The following is a 24,154-nucleotide window of genomic DNA, read 5'->3' as shown; positions in this document are numbered from 1 at the left end:
ACTAGGTGGCCATATACAATCCATTTTAGTCTTGATTAGGTTGATATACATAAATCTACTTCTGCTTTGGATACTGTTACAGAAGTGCCAGCCTCCATACATTTCCTCTGCTGTGGTAGTGTGGAGTCTCCTGTACTGTTCCTGCCACACACCAGACTGGGATGTGCTGCAAACACCTAATTCTGATCACTCCTCCTTTGGGACTGAGGTTTCAGCAGTTTGCCCTAAAAAGCATTTATTCTGTTTCTGCAATGCGTTTTCTTTTAATTGTAGTTTGCCTTATCTCTTACTTGTTAGATGTGACTGTTTTTAGGGTTCTGTCACTGCCTGTATATATTTCTGCAGGATTTTTAGCTTTTGTGCATTAAAAACAGTGCGAGAGCATATTATCTAATATCAGAGTAAGGCTGACCGACTTAGTGCAGGCTAAATTGAATATTGCTGGCATATAATGGACTTGAAGAATGTGACTTTTTTTTTTCCTTGGCATTTTCTTTCAATTTCAATACAGGCTACAAGAAACAAAGAATAATTTGTAAAACCTTTTTTCAGTTAGGGTCAATTTGTGGTCAGTCGGGATGTTCTTTTACGGGTTTTCTTCTGTATTTATGGGTTCTGTTGTTTGTGAATCTGTTAACTTGACTCTTGCTAGGAAAGAAAATATTATTACTAGTTCTAAACTCTTGCTAGGAGAGAAAAGATTTCTAGTTCTGTGTTTGGGCTCAGAGTCTTCAACAAACGTGTTCATCTTTTTTCAGGGGTGGGGGATTCATGAAGAACTGTGAGGATATGACATAGTTTAGCTTAAAAAATGTTTGTCATTTAAATGAGAACATATAAATCCGTTGGATCTGAACGAAATTTGATGAATTTGGTGTCTGGGTTGCATGTTACTTGAGAAAAACTGCAAGGACAGACATACCATTGACATCAGACAAGCTGGGCAAACATACTAAAAAAAACCTAAACCCCCAAATAGTAACACTTTCCCAGTGCAGCAGTATACAGACTCACCAGTGTCAATGAATATTGTTCTGCTAGTATATTTCTTATTTCATGCTTCATTTTCTCTTCTCCCAGAGCTAGAAGTGTCATAAAGTGTTTTGCATTATAAGTACTAGGGATATTGTGTAGAGACAGTATTTGCCATGTTCTAAGAAACAGAAGGTGCACAGTGAAATCTAAGAAATTGAATAGACAGTTCCACCTCTACTATTTTCCAAAAGAAATTGGTACGAAGTAAACATGTGGGCACTGGGAAGAAACTCTGTTTGTATGTTGATGACTTTTTTTTTTTGCTTCTTTTTTCCCCAGGCACCAGAACTGATAGATGCACTTGCTATAGCCAGGTCTGTCCATAGGCTTTGCATATTATTGTTCACAGCAGTTAATGATATTTAGACCCAGCATAGCTATCAAGAGGCAGGGAAAGGAGAAAATGCAGTGAAATAGTGGCTCAGCTTCTCTCAAATGGGCTTTAATTGAGCTTTTTGTGATGAGAAGCTAATGCTATCTGTTTCCTAGAGATGACTAATTCTGTGTTCCAGTTGTTAACTGAAGAGATAGGACTGTAGTTAGAGACAGCTTGTACCAAAATACGGTAGCAGGCATTTGGTTGTTGATTAAAGGTTTTAAATACATTAGGTTATGCTGGAGGGGGAGGAAGAAAAACACCTATTTTTGTTACAGGCTGTACACTTAGGAGTAACAAATAGGAACACTATGGCTGGAGCTAGACAAATATTTTTAACAGGGCTATTTCCTGCTTTAGTTCTTGGAACAGGAAGTAAACATCTGTATCAGAGAGGATTTGCTATTACCACTGATAATTGCAATGATTCTCTTCTATGAAAGCTACTTAACTCCAACAGCATATTTAACTACATATTTTAACATATTTGTATGGCATGCATACAAATAAGGTCTATTTTCAGTAGTATTCTATACCTCATTTCTGCATTGATCAGCTGTAATATATTCGAAGTACTTCTGTATATCATTGAAATGAAAGATTTTACTGCATCTTAAGAATGAACATTTATGCTTCCAGCTTCTTACGTTTTTTTGCCAAGGTTTCTTCTATCTGTATATGGTGAGGTGGAGAAAAAGAGACCAGTGGTGGTCAAAATACCAGCATCTGAAAATGTTGTCTCAGGTTGGTAAGCTTATTCAAGCAGAACAAATGAGAACCAAAAATGCGGCTCCCATCGATAAGTCTGCACTTCATGTCTCGCTGAAGCAGGGAACATTAATAGCTCTCCTCTGTCTGATTAGCTGTATCTGGAAAAAGTGAGCCTTTCCTGCTGTTGAGTTAGAGGTATGTGCCTTAGCAGTGACAAAGGAAATGTGAAGAAGTTGGACATTTAAAAAGGGTCGTAATGTTTATTTGTGAATACCTTGTGCTTAGAGCTGGGGAATTTCTCTTCTCTCAAAAGTAGGAAGTGGCATATTGTGGCAATAGTGCTCAATTTCTTCTTGAACTACAAGCTGAAAAACATTTAGCTCCTAGAACAGCATTTAAACTTTAATGTGGGTTTCTTTACCCCCTCCATTATACAAGCTTGGCAACTCTGGCAGACTGATAGGCTCAGAACAGTCACACAAGAGTGAATCTCTCTCAGTGCAGTGTAAATGGAAGTGACTCTGTTAGTGAAAAAGCAAAACACAAGAAAATCTTTGTATCACTTCCTGCATGGTTGAGTCTGTAGTGAGCTTCAGAGGCCTTGCATCTGAGGAAAGTGATGACATGAAGAAAGCACTCTGTGTGGAAGATCATGTAGAGATCAAGAGAATTGGAAACGAAGTCAGCAAAGTAATATTTCTAAAGAAAGCCTCGTATAAGAGATAAAATAAAAGATAAGTTGGAAACTATGTCTAATATTGAAGGTCTTAGGAACAGAAGGCATGAAGGTGAGAGCTCAAGGAGGAACCAAAAAGGAATGGTTAAGACCATAAATATGTGATCATGACTGTAGCAGGATATGAAGTGAAAGAGAAGCTGGATTTCATAGGACTGAGTGAGGAGTGTATCATGTATTTCTGTGTAAGGTACTGGGCAGAGAAGCATTACATCACTGACGAGATGAGACTACATCCAGCACTTACGAAATCCCAGGGCACATACTTACACACTGGGGGCAGTTCTGCTATTACATTTGTCATTTCCCTCAGGAATGTGTACACAGCCCCTTTGATTTGGCGCTGATTTCAGTAGAGGCTGCCTTTCTAAGTGGAACTTGGCATCATCAGGCCTGCTATAAGCATCAAGCCTCACTAATAGGTCTATTTCCAGCTCTTCTAGTTGTGAAGAAGATGGCTCTTCCTCTCTCAATCAGTATGCTGCTGAGTTGCATGGCCTATGGCTATGCAGACTGAAAAAATATTGAAGAAGTCTGAACTTCAACATTCATCTTTGAGAGGTGACTAAAACTCCTTGCCTCTGTCTGTCCATTTCAACCTCAGAACTTCCACTGAAAATAAAAACTTGTCCTAAACATAATTCAGAGCCTTATAATAAAACATGTCATGTGGTTAACCTTTAATACAATGTAGCATTTAAAGAATAGTTTGCATCTTTTGCTGGTAAATTACTACATAAATATTTAGATTAGGTGTGAATAGGAATGTGGCATTATTTATGGATCCATATTTCTCTGGCATTTCAGATGCATGGCTGTTTTGCTCCTTAATAAATGCAGACATTAAAAGAACAAGCACACACACAAAGTGCTAATTTTAAAGCTTTGCAGCTCAGGGGAGAAAAATCTCCCCATGTTTTGTTAGAACTGCTTGTCGTCTTCTGTTGCACAGTAGAGAGAAGTCATTTAAAACACTTGAAGTTGCATTAAGCTCCTTTATTTCTGATACTTGTCATGGAATGACATGTCTCACCTGCTAGTGCAGATTGGTAGCAGAGCAACCTGTCAGATCTGAAGATGTTTTGGTGCTGTCTGTTCCTTCTCACTTCAGAGGCAGATGTGTTATGGTACAGTTACTGCTTTAATTTTTGTTCCTATCCTGCTTCAGTTCTTTCTCACCTTAATCCTTGGAAGGGCAAGGCAAGAATATATGAAATGTCTTACTCATGAAAACTGTCAAAGAGGAAAGTGCAGGTTCCTTTTCTTTCTGGTTTAGTTGCAGATCAGACTGTTAGGGAGGCAGACCACAAAGCTACATCACCAATACACGGAGTACAACATTTCAGAAAATGGTCCTGGCATAACGGCATTGCAGGCTGTTGTGGAAGCACTCTGAGGTCTCATACACATAGGTTTCCTTATTTCTGCTGCACAGACTCCTGTGAAGTCCTGTAAATCACTTACCTTGTCTGTATCTCACCTTCTCCTATATTAGATGTGACCTTCCTTGTAGAGTGAACATACAGGGATGATGAGGGTAAGTCTGTTGATACCTGTAAGCTCTTGAGATACTGCAATGATGAAGCTTTCTGGCTATTAGCACAGGAGTAAGTTTTCATTTGAGATGGAAAAGGTATGGGTGTTTCCTTGATCTGTTGAAATTAAGGAGAGGTACTGAGCAGCTCTGCCACACTTTTGGCTTCTAAATTAATCCTACACTTCAGGAATTAATTCTTTGGGGACTGTCACTCCTCCATAGTCTCCATGATGTTTATCAATGAGAATATCTGATTGAATTTTCAGTGCTTTTGTGTCTCGGACTTGGCAGAAGTATCACTTAGGACCTGTAGGATCTTGTAATTCTGGTTCACTGAACCATTCACATAACAGTTTCTTGCCTTCTGTTTTGTACTTCTGTGAGGAAAGTAGCTCTCTAGATTTATTTATTTATTTTTATTATGGTTCTTTTTCTGAAAGCGGGTCACTTCTGGTGGGGGGTCCTTGCAAGGTGTTCACATACACTGATTTTCTATTCCTACTTGTCAGCAGGACAGAGGCAGTCCAATGTAGCTTGGTGTGCAGGATACCTGATCACGTGTTCTTTTGGAAAATGCCCCTGATTTCTCCGATTTTTCTAGGCCCCCACTGTCTAAAAGCTTCTAATGTTTTGTATTTTTCCCCCCATTTCCTTGTATTGTCTTTGGTTTGGTGGCTTGGAAGTTTATGGTGACCACGGGAATGTATTTTACAAGAAGGCCTGTTCAGTTCCTGAGTTGACTGAGCTCCTCTAAGCACCCGTGGCCATCCCTGTGTTATTGGCAGTGGCTGTATGCATGGAGTCATCTCACTGTGATTCTGACTGCATTGCAATAAGTAAAGAATTTGCCAAAGAACTATTTGCTTACTCAAATATTAATCCTGTGAGAGGAGGATATCTGAAAGTATCATTTTCTTGCTGCCAGTAACTGTCTCTATGCAAACTCTTTTCAGCTATTTTTTCTTCTGATGAGCAGTTTTGAGTTTGGATTTAGGAATTCCTGTCTTCAGGAGTAACAGCCCTCCAGCACTGATATCCTCAAGGCTAACACTTAGCAGCGTTTCTCAAAGATGAATAGAGAGCTATAATGTGGGAAAAAAATTCATAGCTATAGAGAATAGGTTCTCTCTCCTCCCTACCAATACATTAGACCTCCTTGGTTCATACAGATCCAGCTGGATATCTGGGTATGCTCCATGTAAGAAACCAAGAAGACCTCTAGAATACCACCTATTCTTTAGTGGTAATAAATGTGAGGGTGTAGGGATGAGTGTTTTGTCTTGCAGGAGGTAGCAACTTCCAGAGCCTCATGATTGTTTTTACCTGAAGGCATGTAAAATTCCAAACAGACAAAATTAAATGAGATTGGGTCAGTGTTACTCTGGCCTGCCCTGGCAAGATGCATTTTCTGATACAAAATTAATCAGCCAGAGTAAACGCCTTTATTTCCAAGAACAGTAGAAAAAATCTGATGAGCTGTACATTTGGCTCCTAGAAATTAAGTCTTTGCTATCAGTACTTCTTCCCAGTAGAATCACCAGGTCATTAATTTTCTTTCTCTTCAATAAATATTAACCATTTGATTTGAAAACCATTTTGTTACCATGAGGTAGCTTTAGAAAGTAAAGTGTGAGGGAAAGGAAATTTTATAAAATTGCTTTCTAACAATGTACAAGTGGTAGGAACTCTCTTCAGGGGGTTGGGGAAGAGGTGTCTTCATTATACTTAGCTTGTTTTAATATATTTAACTTTAATTAATTGTAGTATGATGAGAACATAAAACATCTGTACTGTGTCAAAGGCCAGGGTTATAATACTGGCAGTAGTCACAAGAATGTGGCAAAGTTTAAGGGCAGGATGAGCAAATAATAATATTTGCCCCACAAAGTCTCACAATGTCCAGAAACCTGTAATTAAAAACCGCAGTCGGAATGTTTCTCTGTGTTTGATAACCCTGGGTGGATTTTGTTGTTGTCTTTTTAGGAATTTGTTTAGGTGTGTCCCTATAAACTTTAAACATTTGCAGCCTCGGATGGGGAGCAGTTCTTCCACTTGGGGGAACTTAGAAGAGCTTGTAAATACCTGAATCTGTTCAGTTCCTGAATAAATGCCTATTCTCTGTCCTGAAATGCTTGCAAGCTCATAACAGTTCTCCTGTTTGTGCAAGAATAATGGCCAACCTGGACTCTACTATATGTAAAAATGTATATTTTTTTTTTCCCCTTCATACAGTACTAAGGTGCATTGTTCTGGTCTGTCCTGGTATACCCACGGACACAAGTGTGTGTAATCTGGGAAAGTGTTGTACTGTTCATACCATACAGCTTCCTTTTCTTCGCCAGTGATCCGGATCTGAAGATTTTGAAAATGCCTCAGAATCTGAGGAGCTGTGGATCACTTCGCCTAATTCTGTGTCTCAAACTTGGAGGGGGAAAGGATATCATTATTCATTAGGTTGGAAAGGTAGAAGCTTCCTGTCTTATAATATGTGAATGCTCTGGTTGTGAGGGAACTGAAGTCAAGAAACGATATCCAGAGTGTTGGCAAAACAGTTCCTTTTTTTTTTTTTTTTAAATTTCTCTCAGTTTTAAGCTGCCCTGTTTACTTACCCGTGTCTTTAATTTTGAGCTGTGAGGTTTATTTTTGAGTACTGTTATTGCAAAAAGAGCCTACCACAGGAAGAGCAGCAGAACACACCCTGTTTCAGGCAATACTATTTGAGACCTGAGTGCTGTAAATGATGTAGAAATGTGCATGTATTAATGAGGGGTATAATAGGTTTCAGTGAAAGTGGGAGATAAGATGTGTTAATCTTGTATATTAAATAGTCCTACAACAATGAACGTTATAATGAGGCTGTTATTAAATCTTTTCTTCATTGGCGTCAGTTCAGTGAAGCTGGTGTTTCTCAGTTTGGCATGTTTAAGATTTCACAAGAAAGGACCAACTTTCATAGGCCTTTGTCATTTTGAAATACTTAATTAGGCACGTGTACAGTATGTGATGGAAAAGAAGATCTTTTCAACACTCCATCATGGGATACTTTCCTTTTATGGGGGTTTGGGAACACCTCCTTTAAAATTAGTATTGATGTGCGGGTATGGAGTCTGATTTGACCTCAACTGCCTCTTAGAAAAAGGAGCACTGCACTTCTCTCATCTACATTGTGCAAACAGATTGTGTTCTAACAAGGTTAGAAAGACTGTCAAAATGGCAATAGTTTTAAATGAAAAAAATAAAATTATCTAGAACAATCTGTGATTTTTACATTCTGTGCTGTTCTAGCTATAGCACCAAAGGAAATTCCATAAGAAGGGCAAGATTTCTTGGATCAGTGGTATTTATTTTTTTCTATTTTCATCCAGCAGCATTTAGAGATTTTCATCTTGCCACTTGCACTCTTTGCCAGTAGTCAGATTAAGATCTGCATGCTCCTCTCTGATTATGTTCTAGTTTAAAAGGAGGAAATAAGGAAGTTTAATACTGAAGCCTGATTCTGCCTGTGGAAGATATAGAGAGGTAACCATGTTAGAAAGCAGCAGAGAAAAAATTCCCGTAGCAGCCAGGTTGCCTTTCCAGTAAGGATCCAAATGAGGATTTACTCCTTCTGAGGGTGGTGGGAGCTTGGCTAAAGGAGAGACTGCTTTTTTCCATCAGCATTATTGCTGTTTGAGGGTGGTAAGGAAGAGGTTCAGAGAGACACACTGAATATATAAAATTAGGAGTGATGATTGATTGTTTCCTGCAAGGAAGCAGCAAGACAGACACCACTGTGTATTCTCAGGTGATCCCCATTCTGATAGTAACCAAGGCCAAACCTGATTAGCTTAGTTATAAAGCAAGTTGATGTTTTGTGATCTTACATTCTCATTCCCTGCAAAGCAGACACCTTTTTGATTTACTATGCATGCTCTTTAATTGAGATGGAGATGCTGTAGCTCTGCTCTGAGTAAGTTCAGCTTTTACATTCCATTTCTCTTTTGCCTCTTCATCCCCTTTCCTCCATGCGTTTGATTCCAAGCTCACATTTATCCTGTTAAATAACTTCTCTTACAGTGTCTAAACGTGAGAGGCTGAGCCTCCTTTCTCAGATACCTCAATTCCCACCTTATCTCTCCTTGGGCTCCTACCAGGAGCTCCATTGTCAAATTAGATTAAAGAACATTTCTGCTTCAATATCGAGTGGTACTGAGACGACACGTGGCTTTGTGTAAATGGTAAGGGAGGCTAGTGTGAAAGTGTTTTCTTTCTGGTTTTATTTATTTATTTATTTATTTCTCACGAAGGCCTGCAACTGAAACAAGTGTTTCCAGCAATGGGCATTTTAACGTAAAGCCTGTGCGGGTGGCGGGGAGTGCAATTTGAGGAAGAACAGGAGCCGGGGGAATTGCATGGCGGGTTTTCACGTTTCGAAGTGGTGGGTTATATCCCTTTTCTGTGACAAAATGAGCCTGGAGATGTGACGGAGGGGCGGCAATACCCGGAGCGGGCACTGGGTGTCGGCACAGCCCCGCGTTTGCCGCCGCCGGGGACGGTCAGCGCCGCCGCCGGCTCTGCAGATGCACATATGGCACAGTATTATCGTTTTATGGTTACAATTATGAGCAATTTGATAGAAAATGAAAGCTAAGTTATGCAGTGTTCCTTTTATTTGTTTAATTTTTGCGCTTCAAATATGTAAAAGGAAAAAATAGCGCTGTTTTTGTTTTGTTGGTGGTTTTCTTGTTTGTTTTTGTGTGTGTGTGTGTGTGTGTGTGTGTGTGTGTGTGTGTGCTAGGATGGTGAGAAGTGCAGTACCTTCCTTTTGGCTCCGTCTTCTCACGCAGCGCAGGTTGAGATTATTTTCTGTCGTAGGTGATGAAATGTGTGGGGTTGTTCTCAGGTACTGGGACCGTTTTGCACAGAAACTGTGTGGCTGAATCTCCAGGCTCCTTTCTTCCATGAAAAAAAAGCATCCTACGTTTACTGGCGGGTAGACAAATACATAAGTAACAAGTTCCTTAGCAGTTTCCAGTGGAAGAGGTTGGGTAGCTGAGCTGTCTAAGCAAATGCCAAGGAAGTCTTTAAATCCTGAAAGTCACTATAGTCGTTGGCAGAGCTCCCCTGAAAGGAGCATGTATGTTCTGAACAAACTCTTTCTTGCCAGTGAGGAAAATCTCCTGCCATCACAATTCTTAAGCCAAAAGTAAAAATTTTTATGGCCTGTGCCAGGACCAGTATCTTGTTAAAATTATCTGTGGGATCTATATTTTGTGTATTCAGGTTCCTAGCTTTTCCGTCATCAGATTTTTTGTGTTCGTTATTATGAAAATGCATGTTTTTGCCAGTATTTGTAGTGGCATAACTTGTCTTTTGTGTGTTATGTTCTTTCTTCCTTTTCAGTAAAAGAAAGTTGTTAGTGCTGCCAGGCTGCAAAATAAACCTTAGTTTTATTTTTTTTTTCTTTGCTGGTAAGTATCCCTTTGTTTGTATTAATGAAGATAAGGGTGGAGATGTGCTTTCCACTTGGAATAGAAAATGCAGGCTCTGAGATGGTATTTGCATTTATTGATCTAGGCACATCGGCTGGCATATGATGGCGTGTGATATTTTTGTCCTTACCCACCTTTGAACCAGAGAACATGGCAGATAAGCTGTCCAGTTTGATTGGCATATCCTGTGGAAAGGATTTTCAATACATCAGATCAAATCCTGTACCCTCAACTGCTTTTGCATTTTGAAACCGTGATAGAGACTTCTCTTGAGTTCATATGCTACGTTGGGAATTAGTTTTAGGTTTAAAGGCTTTCCTTGCTCTCATTGAATCATACTGGCTATCTTTTTCTTTGGCCAATTTTAGATGCACTATATTTGTACTGTGCATCTCAATATTTTTGAGAATGTTTAAAGCAAACTTGGGAATTTCATCATCTGGGTGGAACAGAGCATCTTGATAGATGATGTAAAACTCAGGCCATCTATAAAAGAAATTAAAAAATTACAAGTACTAGGAATAAATCATGCTGGTGAAGTTAACCAGTGCTGGAAATCTTGTGTCTTCTATTGCTGTTTTTCCATTTTAACAGTTGGACTACAGGTGGTATGGGTGGAGATGGAAAGATGTTTTTTGGAAAACAACTAATTCAGCTGTTTAGGAAACAGCATTTTTGTTTCTGTTCACACTTGACATCAGTGAGTCCAGAGAATAGATTTGAATTTGATGTTTTACATGTGCTTCCTGAAAGCTCCAAAGGATGGCCCTGGCTTTGTCCCTAACTTTCTCAACTCGTTAGCTTTTCTTTAGTTAGGTAACCATAACTTAACTAATTTGTATGCACCATATACAGTCTCGGCTCACTTCAAAGTGTAATCAAGTCATGAACTAATTACAATACCATATTCCCAAAGAATGTAAATTTAATTTCCCTTCAAACAGAATGGGAATGTATTAAGCAATTCTTTTATATGAGAGCTGTGGCATTCAACAACATAATGCTGATGCTTCAAACAGAAGTGAAGTTCTTAACTTTTGTGGACCTTGTGACCTTTTTCCCTATGCATCTTCCCTTTTTATTCTTGCATCTTGAGTTAATTTACTGACTGGATAACAACATTAAAATATTCAAGTGTAAATTAAAATGTAACTGTTGGGCTTCAGGTTGGAGATCACTCTGTCTTATTGTATGTGACTTGCTTCTTTATAGTGTTTTCAGAAATGTGCTTCCTAAGGCATTTGGATCAGAAGGAAATTGTGTTTTGAATTGAAGGCTCATAAGGTTCAGACCCTCATCAGATGATTTCTTTAATACATCGAAAAGTGAATGTGCAGAAAGTTTTCCCTACAGGTTCTTGCCATCACACTGTGTCAGAGAGTCCACATAAACTCAGTTATATAAGAACGAGCGAAGTGAAGTTGTTCATAAAACATTTTATTACCTTCAGTCTTTGCAGCAACTTCAGAGTTTAGATAATAAACCTTCATAGAAGTTACTAGTCTCTACCCTTTCACAGAACAATGATTCACAGAGAGTCAAACTACTTATTTTATTTCTCTTAATTTTAAAGGTAGAAGAAACATGTTAGGGTTGACTTTGATCTGTGCCTGAATAGTCTGATTTCCAAAATGCAGTCCCGTTGTTGTTCTCAGATGAGATGAGATTGTCAAAGTGCAAGACTTTGTATATTAAACAGAAGTTGTATTTTAAAATTAAATGTGGGTCAGCTTCCAGTGAAGTATGTAATTGTTAAATGCTAAAGGAAAGAGCTTAGAATATCTTAGTTTATATTTTAAAGTGTTCCTTTTAGATGTTAATTCATTAATACCAGCAGTTTATTTTTATTCATATGACTTTTCATATGTAAGTAGTTGAAGCTGCATTATTTTAATCCTTTCTTTGGTTAGGAAGAAGAAAGCCTGCAGGTGGAAATCAGAATGACATACATATTGCTTCTTTCCCAAAAGGCATGGTATCTCTCTCCTATTGATATGCAAAATATCAAGGCAGAAAATAAACCCTATTGCCTTATGTGTCAAAATACTGTGAAAAATATATGCTTGGGTGATGCATGGAAAAAATGTGGGTCTACTTCAAACTGAGCACACTTGTAGTGGAATTTGCCACGAGTCTGTCTGGGCCTTTGGGACTCTGCAGACTCTACAAATTCTGTTCCCTTGTTCTATGAGTGTTTAGATGTAGCTTGATCCTTAGTTGTAGGTACAGGGTTGTAGGTGCACTGTTTGGAGACCCAGCTACGGGGGTCTTAGCCTTTGCCTGAGTTTGGTGAAATGCTTCCTCACTCTTGCAGCATCCTTTAAAGGCATTTTTGAGCTACTGAGCAACTGTACAGTGGAATGTTGTAATGGTACATGGTGTCAAGTTGTGGATGCAGTGGTGTGTCTGTTAAACAGATGTGAGCTTGCTGTGATGTTGTTCAAGTTGCCAGGCACAGTCCAGCTGAATTCTGGAAGCGGCATAGTGTTGGTCTTGATGCCAAAAAGAAAAGAAATTAAAAACAATGCCAAAACCCCACAAAAACATCAAAGCAAGGTCAGTTAGATTAGGGATGAGGTGCCTGATGCTGTGCTGCTGTGACTGTGCACAGCAGCTTGAACAGGTCTGGCTTATACCTGCCTGGTTGGAGGGTAGGCAGGCAAGCTCAGGTCTGCCTGCAACTTATTCTGAGAAGAATTTTCTTTGGAGAGCAAAGACCTCTCTTTCAGTGCTTAGTCCAGCTTCACAGTCAACCCTCTGTCAGTGGCACTTCCTCAGCATCTCCTTCCCTGTCTAGTTTTTTCACAGCATTTATCTTGAAGGGACCACCTGAGGCAGTGAAGGGAGTTTGGTCTTTCCTGAAACTGCCAACATGATGATAACTAGTCTGTGTTCTGGATGCATGTCCTTAAGCAGGAATTTAAAAAAACCTGTGTTTTGTGGCTACCGGGGTCATGATTGCAGATGTCAAAAAGCTTTCCATGTGCTGAAATCATACCACTGAAAGTTTCTTGTCTCTCTGCCACAAAGTGTAAGTTATTGCTGTCTTATTTAAATTTAAATCTAACTTGTGTTTGACTTTTTCCTTTCTTTGCTTGCTTTGTTCATCTATGCATATCTGTGTAAGAGCTCTGAGTCTCTAGAGAATCTTCCTTTGGATATGGGGGCTGATGGGGCTGCAGCATCTTGTGGCTGAAGATGGAGATTCAGCTCTTGTGCTCTCTTCTGGCCATGGATCAGAGTATGCAGCCCTGAGTGAAAGGACAGTCCAAGCTGGAGCTAAAGTCAGGGACTACAGGAATGAGTCATCCCTGGGCATCTTCCTTGATGCGTGGGAGATCTATTAGGGCTTGTCTGCATGAGTGAGTGCAGGCAAACTTGTACTCTAAGCTAATCAGGTGCAGGACGAATCTGATCTGTTAGTGCTGTGCCTGAGCTGTGCTAACTTACCCTACAGCTGCAAGACGTGTGCCCTGGAACTGGAGTGTGGGGCTGCTGGGCTGCATCTGTGTGCTCAGATGTGCCCAAAGACACCTTGTGCCACACTTTGCCTCTGTGTAATTAGAGCTTCTGCTTGTCCCAAAAATGCTTGTGACAAGCCACTGAGGAAAGAGTCACTAGGTGAGGAGTTCTCACAAACGCTCTGATGATACCTCTGAAGGGCCTTTGTTATTAGATTGATTGCTAAAAAAATCTCATTAGCTGTGTTCTTTTCCCTTGCTAATAGCTTCTAGAAAACCTTTTTCCAGCCTTAGATTGGAGGATACTTCAAATTTAATTTTATTTTTTTAAATAAAGGGAGGTAAAACTAAACATTTCTTTGTAATGATACAGGGCAAAAAAAAATAATTTTTTTTCTAAAGAGAAGGTTCTCTACATTCTGGTTTGTTTTGTTTTTTTTCCTCTTACAATAAGTGATTTAAGAAAAACGGACCTTCAGCAAATAGCTCTCATGGAGTAGACTGGTGTTGGCTTAATTTGGAAGCCTTGAGTGTAGCTGAAGAGACCACTTGTTGTTTAAACTGCTGTAGTGTGAACACATGCTCAAACCAAAACACTTCAGATTTTAAGCTGGCCTTCACTTGTAGTCAAAGAGGCAGTGGAAACAGTGTACCGGGAACAGTGCAGGAGGTCAGTGGGCACAGTAGAGGTTGGTCCTTCCACCCCCAGTTTCTGGGGACAAGGAACTGCAGCTGCTTGTCCTCCTTCAGCTTGTGAGAGGCTAAAAGTATTTCAGCAAGGAGTAAGCTGTGAGTAGTTGATGTAGTCATAGACTAGACTTAAAAGCCTGAGGCTTGAGAGTAGAACTGAAGGAAGAGTAGGGTTGAGACTTTGCAAGGTGGATAACACTACCAGACAGGTGGCTGCTGCTGGGAGAGGTGTCCTTTGCTCCCAGCTGCCTGTTCCCCCTGCTCGTCTTGTGCAGGCTCTTGTGCCTGGTGGCCCCTTTGCCTCAGTGGGTCAGTCTGCTGAGTCCTGGAGTGAGAGGTGTGGGGGCTGCAGAGCTGGTGTGGACAGAGGGAGTGAGCAGGAGAGTGTCTTTGGCAGCAGTTGAGCATTAGGTTGACTGTGCCTTCTTGTGAAGCTTTGCCCCTAAGAGAAAGTTCTTTGTTCCCTGCTGAACCCCCTGGACACCCATTCCCGGCGTGACACCATCGGCGTGTTACTGCTGCATGCTGGCAGTCCCCTTTCTCAAAGCCAGTTCTCTCTCCACTGAGGTTATTATCTCTTAAGAGCCATAAATGAACTCTGAATTCTTTGACTTACGTTCATTGATGAAATTAACTAATTTATTATTTAAAATGTATAGTCCTTGCAGTATGACGTGCACATTTGGCTGTTGAAATCTTAAACCTTTGCACTTCTGATTTTGTTTTTTTTGTTTGTTTGTTTCTCCCCTTCCAAGTACAGCCTTAATACTGTACTAGCAAACTGCATAAAATGTATTACTCTGATATATTCCAATGCATATTTCTTGGACATAAAACTACCGTTCAGTGAAATGCCAAGTACCACTTCTCTCAGGTAACTAACATCTTGCAAATCCAATATTTGTGCTCCTGAACACATGAAGAAATACCTAATGTGTGCATTTAGGCTTATTACTTTTTCTGTGGAATGCAAATCTGTAGGACTTGTCCTATGCAGTTTTTTCAACCTTGCAACTTTTTATTTTTAAAAGCAGGTTATGAAATTATTTATCATTACGTATGTGTTTGTCTGGAGACTGTATTGCCTGAGTAGATGTGTGCCCTTGTGGTATCTGAATGACTTAAATATTTTTGTGGCAGTGTTGTATATTGCCTGGCTAATTTGCAGGAGAAGAAAAAGAGATCATCTTGCTGCTTTTAGCAAAAATTCAATAGAATGGAAGAGTAAGATCTAATATTAAGGCTTTTTTTTTTTTTTCTCCTTAAGAACATATTCTGCAGTAAATGTACCAGCACATTTTTGAGAATTACCATATTTTCAGCTATTCTGTATGCGTCTTAAACAAATGAACTTCTTTTTTTCATATTTGAAGCTTCATGTTTACTTACTTAATAAGCAAAGCAGGGCTTTAAACTCTTAGACTATAGTGGCTGTAACAATACTTCGCTTAATGTAGAGTGATTGTGTGAATGAACAAAGTTTTAATCTTCTAATACAGAGAGTTTTAACTATTACTGTTGCTGACCGAATCTTACAAGAATTTTAGGGCCATCTTGGCTTCCATTCAAGCTTGTGTGAACTCATAATCATGTAACTGACCCTTGGACAACCAGGATTTGCTTGCATACTTTCCTAATGTTGATTCTGCGTGTTGCGTTAAAAACTATTTTAAATAAATTTGGTCACTACACACAAAAGGTGGTTGGCATCATGTGCACAGTGAGTGCTCTGCAGTCTGTAAAACACAATTTGGGCATCTTTTTAATGGTGCACTTGTCTAGAAGTGAGGGGAAGCTTGCCTGGCTTTCCAGCAGGACTGATATTGACACTGTGGCAAGAGTGAGGGTAGGTGTATGGCCATCAGTTGTGTGCCCCAAGGCTGTTTAGGTGCTCATTCCTTGTGCCAGTAGTGTGCTAGCTGGAGGGAGGAGAGGGTAAAATCTGTTTTGTGGGGAAGGGGTTGCTGGAAGCAAAGTGAATTAAGAGGGCTGTAAAAATTTGATAAAGATAGGACTGTCTGTTTTTATATTCTGCCACATAACATGGGTTTAAATGAATTTCCCTATAATTTGTCTTCAAATACCGACATTTAACTCTTAGGCTGTATAAATGAACTGGCTTTTTCTAGAGTAAAATTCATGCCCTGCGTCCAGGCTAATATGTTCACCTACTATAAACATTACTGCCTATGGTTACAACTGGAATAAAAAATTCCTTTTATATACATCATAGCTGGCAGAGACTCCTGAGACCACCACAAATCACTTCAGCCTTTTGGTGCTCTCTGACGAAATGAACTGAAATGTAAAACAGCTCAGGCTTCAGGCAGGCTGGCTCTGGAAAGCAATTAGCTTGTTAAGACCGTTGTTTGTACCCTCCCATATTTCCAGGTGCTGAGCAAAGGTGTTAGAAGAGCTCTCCTGATTGATTTCAACATTGGGGTTTATTAACCTTCCATTTCTTCCTAAAATATTTTGCCTATTCTCTCAGTAGCCTTTTATTTAAAGGAAAGAAAACCAACCAAACAACAACAACAAAAAAAAAAAGCCCTGGCAAGGCCACCCTTCCTGCAAAAGAACAAGAAGAAGGGAAAAAACCCCCCCCAAAACCAAACAAAAAAAAAGAAACCCTCAGGGTCATAACAGGGAATAACAAAGCAGTGAGTTATTTATGCAGCCATGATTGGCAAAAATGATTGCAACATGAATTTGCCCAGAAGCAATGATTAGATCATAAAAATGTTAAGGAAATCTGTAACTCAACACCGTTTTATAGATTGAAGAAGTTTTTGTTCCCTACCTTAATTGCAGTGACTTGTTATTAAAGTATTTATTCAGAGTAATCTCTTTGGACAGCGAGCCCTTATCCCATCTGCATGCATAATTAAAAGTGAGGGGGGAGAGAGGGGAGCATAAATGGTTTACCATGCTACATGAGCAAGGCAGGGAATTACACAATGACAGGTGAAGAGCAGATTTATCTCCTGTTGGAATTTCAATGCTGCAAGCAAGGCAGGACACTGTTGCTAATATCCTTGCAAACACCACAGTTGCTGCTTCTCCAGATTACTGTCCAAAAATTATTGCTGGTCTCTGAAAGGCCTGTAGCGCTGCATCTGTGGCTGTGGGGTTTTGAGCCATTGGTGCTCAAGCAAAGAGATTGGATTTGGATATGTGGGCTTGTGAATCCATGTCTGTGCTTAAAAACGGACTATTTACTTACTTGGCTGGGTATTTATTTATTTATAAATAAACATTGGTAATGGCTGGCTCTGCTGAATAAAAATCAGTATTGTGGTTGTTCCAACTGGAACAATGTCATCACCTGCCTCCTGCTGCTGGTGCAATTCTTCTTTTTCCACTCTCTGAGTAGAAAGAAGGGTGTGCTTGAAGATTCATCTCTAGGCAGATTTATCATCATTAGGCAGTACTCAAACACACAGTATCTGTTTTTAAATTGAACTGTTATGGATCTAAATCAGATTTACACAAAGTAAGTTGGTATATATTTGACTCTAACTATTCACTAAAGAGTGTTTTTCCCTTAACTTCTGATGTCTCACCTCTGCAGCAGCAGTACAGAGAATGCCAAGAACTTTTGAGCCTTTATCAGAAGTACCTAGCTGAGCAGCAGGAAAAACTATCACACTCCCTTTCTGAACTCAGTGCTGCCAAGGAAAAGGAGCAGAAGGTAAGCTCTTTTTTCCCATCTCCTTTTTTTTCAAATGACATATTCATAACTTCTTTTCTCTTTTATTAGTACCGTAACTAATGTATTGTCTTGCATCATAAAGTGTTGAATACTGTTTTGTGATTGGTTTCCCATGAGTCCTTCCCTTAATAAATGGATTGTAGGAAAGCAAACAAAAAACCCCCACAAGTTTTGGGTCAATAAAATGGGTGAAGTTAATTGACCATGTTGTACTGGAGTAGGAATCACAGGAACACATACCTTTGCCAAGGAAAAAGTTAAAATGCTCTTCTCTTTTCTGTTCTGTTTCTTAAACAGGAAAATAATTGCAGTCGCTCTAGATATAGCCTTTCACATTTTCACTGTGGCTTTTCATGATTGAAAAGGGCATTACAGATGATGTATTTGGTCAATAAGAGCTTTCTCAAGTCTGTAAAGCAGCTCATCTGATTTGAGCTGTTTATAGAAGGCCTGTAGTTATATATGCAGTTAAAACCAGAAAATGTTGACTACAGGTACGTGTTAAATTAAGTGGTAAAGTGTTTCTCAGATGTATGTGCCCAAAGCGTTGAAAACATCATTGCTTGAGATTTTTTTCTGATAGCTAGGTACTTGATTTGCATCCCTTCTGATAGCAGATTATACCTTGGAATTGAAGACTGCTTATGTGAAAGTGCTGTACCTGATGTCCTTTCCTTCTGTTCCCTTTCAGTAGCTTCTATCTGCAGATCTTGGGAATTCATCCTACGTAAGACCACGCCTTTTTGTATAGGTCATACCCTTGATCTTTTCTCTTGCTGGAACAGTCTTAAAGGCTTATTTTTAATAGGGCTAGAAGTAAAGTCATCAGCACAGCATATCCAGAAGGAGGCCTGATTCTGATGTCTCAATGGCTCCCTACTATGAGAATTACACAGACACATCCTGCTTCTGAGGAGCCTGTGCAGGAAGGAGTCTTCTGATTTTGTTCATGAAGCAGGTAGCAATACTCTGACTTCATCAGCATCAGGAATTGTTTTTTGTCTTGATGATAGGTTTTTATTTGTAAAATACATTGTTGGACATGGAGCTGTTTGTCAGGCTTTTAACCTTTATAAACATTTCACTTCCATTCTTTTGTATTTTTGTCTGCCGTCCATTTTGTGATGGCATTGAGTTCAAAACAAGAATCTTTTTCTCTGAGAATGGATGATGTCTGTGTTGTGGCTTGTGGTATGCAGCTTGCTGTGGATCTCCATGGAAAACAGTCCAGAGGAGCCCATGTAGTCAGTCTAACAGCACTGTGGCAGCTGTGTTAGGGGTGATACCAATACTTCTCTCAGGTTTTGCCCTGCATAACAGTTCATCTCTGTCCTTTCGACTTCAAACACACTTATCCTGTACTAGGTTAGCCCCTAGAATAGAGATGTCTGGTGTCACCACATCTACATCACTAAAGCATGGAAGCAGATAATAGGAAACATTCATCCCAGGGACTGTCAAATCAGCGTCTGGTGGTTCAGCAGTCCACGTTCATCTCCTCTTGTTTGAATGTCTTCCTAATCACTCAATCCATGTATATACAGAGACTTCTTTAAAGTTGTTTTCTGGCTTCATGTGCAAAGTTCTATCAAGCTTATCTTTGATCCAGTTATTTCTTTTCTCTATACTTACAGGTGCTTTTGTTCACAAATGCAAATTCAGATATTATATCGAGGTTGACATTTCATTTATTGTTACATACTCTACAGCTCCAGCCTAATAGGTCTGAAATTACCCTAGTCCTCTTGCCCTGTGCAAAGCTTTGTAGGCATAGATAAAAACCTGTCAAAGCATGCTTCAACTGTTTTTTTTCTTATAACTTGCAAAATATTTCTAGCCTTCCTCTTCAGTTTTCTCTTTCTTTGCATTTGGCTTTATAAATTGTTACCTTTTTTTTTTTTCCTCAAACAAGCCCTTTATGCTGTGTTTCTTCTCACAGCTCAGAAACTGTGGAGAGATTTGCAGGGCTGCCTGACCCTAACACACTTCTTCATGTGATAGCTTTCCAAACCCGGGAAAGGTCATTGGGCTGCTTCTTGTTGGACTTCTGTGTCATTGTCATATACCTCTTGTCTTAATACCTAAACTGTGAGTGTCGTGATAGGTCTCTCTTAGTTCTGTTTGAGTATTGTCTTAACACAGTAGTTTAGTCAGGCATTCTGCTGTCTACCTCAATGGGGACTCCCACATGGGAACACAACAGAGAGGGATTTTTGAGAGGAAAGAACTGGAAGGGGACAGACCCAGAATACTTTCCTGCTGCTTCAAGTGCTACCCACTGCAGCTCTTTCTGCCCCATTGAAGCTTTTATGCTCTCCCTTTCTGTTTTGAGCTGGACTTTGACAAAAGCCATCTTGTTTAAATATTGGGCTAAAGAAAGTGTTCCTCAGTTTTGTTTGAATCCAGATCAACTTGGAATCTTTTACCTATTGCTTGTGTTTGGGTGACCTAAGGAAGTCCTGGATATGTCTGAATTTAAATCAGGATATACTATCTTACCACATAGTTTTCTCTTCGTAGGACTGTCTAGGAGAGATAATCAGTGTTTCCTATTTCAAGACACTGCTGATCTTACCAGGGTATCTGTGTTTTGATGTACAATGTTCCGATTTTCCTGTGTCTTGCAGAAACATGGGACTGCACAGTTGTACTCTGCACTGATGCTCTTCTTTGTTCTGTCTGTTCTCAGCTGTTCTTTCTTCCTTTTGTTAATTTTCCCTTCTTTTTCCTACTTGTTTATTTGGAGTAATTTCTGGTGCTACACTTAACATCTCCTGCTTCTGCTTTTTGCCTGCCTGTCTGCCTCATTCTTAAGCACCATAATGCTGACCATGAGTTGTCACTTTCCTCTGGGCATAGATTTGAAAGCATCTCCTCTCAGTGCTTACATGCAGGGTTTTCCTGTCAGAACAGGGCAATTAACAGGTCAAGAGAACCACAGCGTTACCAAACATCAATGGCATTGTTGCAAAAAGTGGTGGACTTGTATGGGAGGCAAAGGACTGCAGTGGCTGCGTGCCTGTGGCTGGTTTGTAGCTATACTGAACTAATGCAGATACTTTTATTTTTGTCTCTTTTAGTATCACCTAATGATAGCAGTAATTCTGAAGCCATGTTTTGCTCTTACCTAATACTACTTCTTTATAACGAAAGTCAGCCCTCAAAATGTAAAGAAGCATCCTGGTAGTAGTGAAATAAAATTGCTGGGAAGATGGTGGTAAGATGATTTAAGTCAGAACTCTTGTGGAGTCAATAATCAGTAACTGGAACATAGAGCTTCCTTTTTTTGTGAGATAAAGTTAATTCCATTTGAAAAGATACTTAAGGTGACATGAATTGAATTATTCAAACTGGCCTTCTCAGCATTAACTCTAGGTTAATATCTCATGATGCCTCTGGTTTCATTATAGGAGTTTTAAGTACATAACTTTTTATAATAAATTCAATACCTAGAAGCCGAACTGAAATTGGTTTACCTTCTACCAACCCATAAAAAGAAGCATTAATTGTAAAGTGAATATTAAAGTGGTCACTAAAGTTGACTCAGACAGATTCAGAGAGATAGCACTTGTATAAAGGAAGAGCTCTACTGAAAAATAGGCTTCTGCCTTGATGTTAATAGAAAATACCATTCATATTATAATGTAGTTAAACCTTTTCTATCAAAAATTATTTTTGGATGTTCTCTCTGCAGCTCCAAAATGTTCACTCTTTACCATTTTCAGAAGCTTTACACAGACGTGTTAAGAAAATTGCCCTTGTTCTAGGTAATCAGATCTGACCTACTTTATATACTTGCTGCTTCACTGCCATCTCAAACAGTGGCAAGAATCCAGTTTGCTTTGGCGCATCTCTGGCAGATGAATCTGTAGATGTTCTGCAGTGTAGGGTAGGACTTGAGGCACAGAAGTTGGACAGGCAGTTGGGTTTCTGCAGAACTGGGCTTCTTGAGCTGTATCACCTTAAAGAAAGATAATACCTGTAATCTCGGCATTGCTTATTTATGTTAATCTTGGAATTACAAGTACAGCTGGCAGCTTTTTTTTTTTTTTTGTGAAAGATTACCAACACATCTGCTAATTTCCTTGGTGCACCCCGTGTAGAAAAAGTGGATGGATATAGGGTGGGATTATAGACAGAAAGGAATATCAAGAATTTATTTTCCATGGTGTATCATCTCCCCTCTTCCTGTGTATTATATCGTTTGCCTCCTGTCTGGGGTCTGCCAGTGGCCCTCATCAGGAAAAAGGTACTGTTCTGTGCTAAGCACCAGTGTGAACATCCTGAAGGACCTGGTCTGCTTTGAGCGTATCATAAAATCTTAAAAAAATTGACTTTTTGGGAGGCTAGGGTTTTTTTCACTTTTTTCCTAATTTTACTATTTCCCTTGAATCACTTCTTCATCTTAAAAATTGTTGAATGCAGGTGTGTCATTTCACAGTAAAGTCCAAAGGAAGCCTTTTTTTGCAAGAACTAGAAAGCCTTTCTTCCTTTCTGTGTCAGCAACTAAGATTCTTTTCTGTATCATCTTTTTTTTTTTTTTTTTTTGCTTAATAAGGCTGATTACGAATTAAATCTTCAAACACTGATTATTTGAGGGTTTTTTTTTCTTTGGAAAAGATACTGAAACATGTCAATCGTTGGAAGCCTTTCCTTTGTGATTGTCACCAAACTTTTCAATTTTTATTTTTTTTTTTCAGCACAGGTCACCTTTAAACACATTCTTAGCTTGCTTAAAGAAAACAAAGTCCCACATATGCAAAAGGTTTTGAATGCTGTAAGGTAAACCTGCGTGATAGAATTGACTTTGTCTGTTTACCCAGCTGTACGGGAACAATGGATGAGCCCATCTGAAAGATACTTGAGAACTGGGATAATAAATAAAGAACTAATTTGACTAGGGACCCAAGGGTATTGGAATAATTTTACTAGGCCAGACAGAGACAGTTTTAGTATGAGTAACTATCGGGAATAGCCTTGCCTTACCTGTGTTACTTTCTGCAAATCCTCAGATCTCTCTCTGTGCCTCTCTTATCTGTAAAAGTGAGATAGTGGTTTTGTCCTCATTCTTTCTGTTTTTTACTCAAAATGTCACGTTTTGGGTGCTTCTTCAAGTGTGTTCAAAGTGATTAGCAGTGATACTTCAAATACGGGGTGGTCTGGAATAGACTACCTTGTAATAGCATAAAGAAAAATAATGTCTTTTTCCTTTTGCCTCTAAGTCACTAGGTTAATTTACCTGTTACGTAGTTAATTTACCTGTCTTTTCTAAAAAAATGCTAACACCAAAGAGCAATGCAAATGGATAAAAATATCTAAGTGAAAAGGAAACATCAGTATTGAAATATCTCTGTATTGCTAGCATTCCCCATAGAGTTTCACCTGCACTCAGTGCCCTGGAATGAGTGCCACAATAGAACCATTCTTGCCCAGTCTGCTTGCTGGGTGTGAATGAGGCTGTATTCCTGGAGATAAGCACTTCACTCCTGAGCTCACTCACCACTTAAACTGAGATCTGTGCCACTTCACCGTCTCTTTGTTCTACAGTCTTTAATCAGCCTTGTTTCTAGTCTTTTAAAGATATTTTGATTTTCCTTTTCTTTTCTTTGAAGATGCCTCTTTCTGTTTCATGCACTTTGCTTTAGAAACCGTCCCTCCCGTGGAAATCTTTTCCTTGGGTCAACACTCATCTCTGATGTTTGTTTTGCCGTTGGACGATAAATCTGGAAAGAAGACAGTACCTTCCCTTCCATTCTCCAAGAGCAAAATATCCTCTTGGCTTTGTAGGCTTCTGATGATATTGTTACTCCTGTGAAACGATATCTCTGGATTTATATGAGAATTTAAGAAATTTGTAGGAGGACTGCCTGCTATAAGAGAAGCACTTAGATCTGATGTTGCAGTTTCTCCCCTATAATGCTGGGACAGTGCATTGTGGCCATACTGACCAGCATCCACTCCCTTTGAAGTGGGAGTGAGGTTTTCTTCTGTGGAATCAGGGCTGCATAAGAATGCACTTGCTCCCAAAGGTTTTGCATTATGCTCCAGGCCTTGAGGAAGAAAACTTCTGTTCTATCCTTCGCTGTTTACTCCTAGTAATTAGGAGTATAAGTGGCCCAGCTGTCTATCCATATACTGGCACTTTTGTTGTACATTTGACTTGTGCACATGCCCTTTGGTTCTGCAGTATTTGGCCTTTTTCAAAAGTTGAGACACTTGAAAAGCAGTTTCTCATGTACTTATAACCTCCTTGACTCACCAGTTCCTGGTTCCTGGAATTCTCTGATTCCTCTAAATGTGGCATGTCCTGTATGTTGCGATTAATGTTACATTCCTGAAGTTCCTGACTTTTTGAAAAACAGTGCCGGCGACTTTCAAAGCCCAATTTAACAAGGACCTTAAGTAATTTTAAAGGTGGCCTTGTT

General features: G+C 39.5%; 1 protein-coding gene across 4 annotated transcripts in view; it reads left to right on the top strand.

Moving 5' to 3' along the window:
* The window catches only part of KIAA1328 (KIAA1328 ortholog), a 171,730-nt gene that overhangs the window by 53,617 nt on the left and 93,959 nt on the right, over window positions 1–24,154 (top strand). For all 4 annotated transcript variants that reach the window (XM_032675988.1, XM_032675989.1, XM_032675990.1 and 1 more), the window contains one exon: window positions 17,581–17,708. In XM_032675988.1, coding sequence (XP_032531879.1) covers window positions 17,581–17,708 — 128 coding nt within the window. The remainder of the gene's footprint in view (window positions 1–17,580; window positions 17,709–24,154) is intronic.

Source organism: Chiroxiphia lanceolata, chromosome Z (assembly GCF_009829145.1).
Source record: "Chiroxiphia lanceolata isolate bChiLan1 chromosome Z, bChiLan1.pri, whole genome shotgun sequence".
NCBI lineage: Eukaryota > Metazoa > Chordata > Aves > Passeriformes > Pipridae > Chiroxiphia > Chiroxiphia lanceolata.
This window is presented reverse-complemented; position numbering and strand designations above follow the sequence as displayed.